Source organism: Elephas maximus, chromosome 10 (assembly GCF_024166365.1).
Source record: "Elephas maximus indicus isolate mEleMax1 chromosome 10, mEleMax1 primary haplotype, whole genome shotgun sequence".
Classification (NCBI taxonomy): Eukaryota; Metazoa; Chordata; class Mammalia; order Proboscidea; family Elephantidae; genus Elephas; species Elephas maximus.
In genome coordinates, this window is record NC_064828.1 from 24,380,201 (window position 1) to 24,384,416 (window position 4,216).

At 41.8% G+C, this 4,216-nt stretch overlaps 1 protein-coding gene across 1 annotated transcript; it reads left to right on the forward strand.

The window, feature by feature from the left end:
• The first annotated feature begins 878 nt into the window (after positions 1-878).
• On the forward strand, positions 879-1,817 carry LOC126084136 (olfactory receptor 4F3/4F16/4F29-like). Its single transcript, XM_049898399.1, has one exon. The coding sequence runs from the start codon at positions 879-881 to the stop codon at positions 1,815-1,817; it is 939 nt and encodes a 312-aa protein (XP_049754356.1).
• The last annotated feature ends 2,399 nt before the right edge of the window (positions 1,818-4,216 follow it).

A 4,216-nucleotide genomic window follows, 5' to 3' on the forward strand; every position in this document is an offset into this window, starting at 1 on the left:
TTTTTTTCCTTCCCCAAGGCCGGGAGGATGGCTCTAGGTGCTCACCAGGGATTCTGCCGCTGAAGCTGGCTTGTGGGGGGGGGGGCACAGTAAATTATATGCAAGTACTTAGCTTTTGCCAAGAGCGCCCTTCTCCTCAGGTTCTGGAGGTGTGAGTGGGCTGAGTGGGTGACTGCTTCTCCCTGAGGAAACTGCGGCCTAACGCTAGTACCAGCTCGCTGCCTCCGCCGCTCTGGGAATGGTGCCTGAGGGCTCCCCGTGATTCAGGTCCGGTAACTCCTCTCCACTTCTGAACAGCCTCTTCCTCCCCCCTGCCCCTCAGTTCGTTGTCTAGGCTTGCCTTCGATGCTCAGTGCTCCCAGCTTGTCACAAATAAACTTGTTTCACTTATTTTTTCGGGTCTTTGTTGTAAAGAGGGCTCCACGGAAGCGTCTGTCTATTCCGCCATCTTGGCTCCACATCTAGTGATAGCTTAATGGCAAGTAACAATCGGTAGATAAATGGATGCAAGAAAGTAACCATCATCAGTGTTAAATGCCAAGTCAACTTGGTGGTGGAGAGCAGTTCCAAACAGCAGTCACCAACTTGTCTGTGGTTCATAAGCATATTAGGTCAGATGTAATGCCAAAGTGTAGATGTTGTTGTAAGGTGCTTCCAAGCTGATTCCGACTCAGATGGAACCTATGTAAAACAGAACAAAAAACTGCTTGGTCCTACGCCATCCTCACAATTGTTGCTATGTTTGAGCCCACTGTTGCAGCCACTGTTGAGATAGGCTTTCATAATTTTGACTTTTACTGTCTATTTTATTAACGTAATTCTTTTAATTTGTATTTTTTTCTGTTCTCCTCTTTTAGGTAGCACTGCTGGCAAAGTCAATGGATGGAGCAAATCACTCTGTGGTGTCAGAGTTTGTGTTCCTGGGACTGTCGAATTCCTGGGAGATCCAACTTGTCCTCTTTGTGTTCTTCTCCATGTTTTATGTGGCAAGCATGATGGGAAACTCCCTCATTATGTTCACTGTGACTTTTGATCCTCACTTACACTCCCCCATGTACTTCCTGTTGGCCAATCTCTCCTTCATTGACATGGGTGTCTCTTCTGCTGCTTCTCCCAAGATGATTTATGACCTTTTCAGAAAGCACAAAGTCATCTCCTTTGGTGGCTGCATTGCACAGATCTTCTTCCTCCATGTCATTTTTGGTGTGGAGTTGGTGCTGCTGATAGCCATGGGCTTTGACAGATACGTGGCCATTTGTAAGCCTCTCCACTACTTGACCATCATGAGCCCACGAATGTGCATCTTCTTTTTAGTGGCAGCCTGGGTGATTGGCCTTATACACTCTGTGGTTCAATTGGCTTTTTTAGTAAATTTGCCCTTCTGTGGCCCAAATGTGTTGGACAGCTTTTACTGTGACCTTCCTGGACTCATCAAACTGGCCTGCACAGACACCTACCAACTAGAGTTCATGGTCATTGCCAACAGTGGATTAATCACTGTGGGCTCCTTCTTTATACTGATCATTTCCTATATCGTCATCTTTCTTACTGTTCAGAAGCACTCTTCAGCTGGTTTATCCAAGGCTCTGTCCACGCTTTCAGCCCATATCACTGTGGTAGTTTTATTCTTTGTTCCTTTGACATCCTTCTATACATGGCCTTCTCCCTCCACATACCTGGATAAGTTTCTGGCCATCTTTGATGCATTTCTCACCCCTTTCCTGAATCCTATCATTTACACATTCAGGAATCAAGAAATGAAGGTGGCAATGCGGAGAGCATGCAGACAGCTAGTGAGTTACAGGAAGATTTCTTAAATAATGGAGTGTATTGTGAAGAGTCCTCAATGAATACTGAAGTTCTGTTGTTGATGGTCAAACTCACAGAGAAGCTTCTCTTTGCTTTACATTGGGTTGATTAGCTTGACACTGTTATTGAGTCTTTGGCTTCTTTCACTTGGGAACAAGTAACATTCATTTTTGAAAAAAGACAAAGAGTTACATAGAAAAAGATGATAATAATCCTGTGCCTTAATTCTTAAGGAATAATACTTATAAGAAGTAACTAATGGAAATACAATATGTTGTTGTTTTTGTTAGGTGCCGTTGAGTTCATTCCGACTCATAATGATCCTATGCACAACAGAACAGAACAGTGCCTGGTCCTGTGCCATCCTTACAATCGTTATGCTTAAGCCCATTGTTGCAGCCACTGTGTCAATCCATCTCGTTGAGGGTCATCATCTTTTCCACTGACCCTGTATTTTACCAAGCATGATGTCCTTTTCCAGGGACTGATCCCTCCTGACAACATGTCCAAAGTATGGATGACGCAGTCTTGCCATCCTTGCTTCTAAGGAGCATTCTGGTTGTACTTCTTCCAAGACAGATTCTTCATTCTTTAGGCAGTACGTGGTACATTCAATTTTCTTTGCTAATACCACAATTCAAAGGGGTCAATTTTTCGGTCTTCCTTATTCATTGTCCGGCTTTCACATGCATATGATGTGATTGAAAATACCATGGCTTGAGTCAGCGCGACTTTAGTCTTCAAGGTGACGTCTTTGCTTCTCAGCACTTTAAAGAGGTCTTTTGCAGCAAATTTGCCCAATGTAATGCATCTTTTTATTTCTTGGCTGCTGCTTCCATGCGTGGTGTTTGTGGATGCAAGTAAAATGAAATCTTTGACAACTTCAATCTTTTCTCCATTTATTATGATGTGGCTTATTGATCCAGTTGTGAGGATTTTTCTTTTCTTTGTGTTGAGGCGCAATCCATACTAAAGGCAGTGGTCTTTGATCTTCATTAGTAAGTGCTTCAGGTCCTCTTCACTTTCAGCAAGCAAGGTTGTGTCATCTGTATGTCTGAGGTTGTTAATGAGTTTTCCTCCAATCCTGATGCCCTGCTCTTCTTCATATAGTCTAGCTTCTCAGATTTTTTGCTCAGATTATTAATTATAAGAAATAATGGAAATATATGCCAGGTTTATTTAAGGCCTTGAAAATAGGAGACATTTTCCTTTTTCTTTTTTTAAACAGTAATCTGTATCACAGATAGAGATTCCTGGCAGTACTTAATGGAGAATTTGCTCATAGAGGATCAAACTGAGTCCTTTAACTGGAATCTGCTGCTTGGCCTGCCCCTCCCCCACTTTGGTCTCTGTCAGGGCTATGCAAGGAGTGCAGAACCTTTAAGAGCTCACACACAGGAATCCAATCAGTACGTATCTGGGTACAAACTGTGTGAAGTGTTCTTGGATTACGAAGGAGAACTAGGAACCATGGTTTTTCTCCTGATAAGCAGCATGCTACTTAAACCCATTATATTTTCATTTTCCTTTTCCTCCTCTTCCTCTTCATTCTTCCTTACCCTGAATTAGGGCTTTTTTCTTTCTATTTCCATCCCCTTTTTTGGATTTCATTTCCTTTCCTTCTTTCCATTCCTTTTTTTGTTTTTCCCTTTTCCCTTCATTCCCTTAACCTCCCTGTGTTCCTGCCCCTTTTAAATTGCTCTATTATAGTTACTAACACTTTTATTGGCAGGCCTCTTGTTCTAATGGACTTGTGTGTGTGTTGGTAACAAGGCCTCAGTTGTGTTACGTGAGTGAGGGGAGAGTGGCTAAGTGGTAAGGGGAGAGTCATGTAAAGCAGTGGCTTTCACACTTTGTGACAGTGACCCCCAGTAAGGAATATAGTGTATCATTTCCTTCCCCACAAACATACACAATCTGAACAATGTTTCACATAACAATACTTGTCTTTATGAAATTTTCTCTTCTTTTTTATTTTTCCTTTCCTTTTCTTCTCTCTTTCCTTTACTTCTTAAAAACTCTGGTCACCACCCATTCAATTGAAGGCACTTTTGGGCAACTGCATAAATTATATATTGTTTCTCTTTGCTTTATGGTGGATAAAGAGATAAGCAAGTTAGAAAACAATCATATGCTAACTTAGGGAAAATGTATTTGTTGGGCTAAATGACTGAGGGGCTTAGTAAGTAAAAGCAAGTGTGGAACTCCCCTGATAATTTTCCTGCAGGGCATACTTATGATGGAATATTCTGTTAATCTTCACTAAGCAGCAACTTTACATTCGCTATGGTCTACTAAATCTCCCTGGTCTCCTTCTCCATTTTATTATTTTTCTGAATTTAGTGTCTCATCTTAGAAAGGCAAATCAAAAGGGTTATTAGAAATGTCTGGTCACTTGTATGAGATG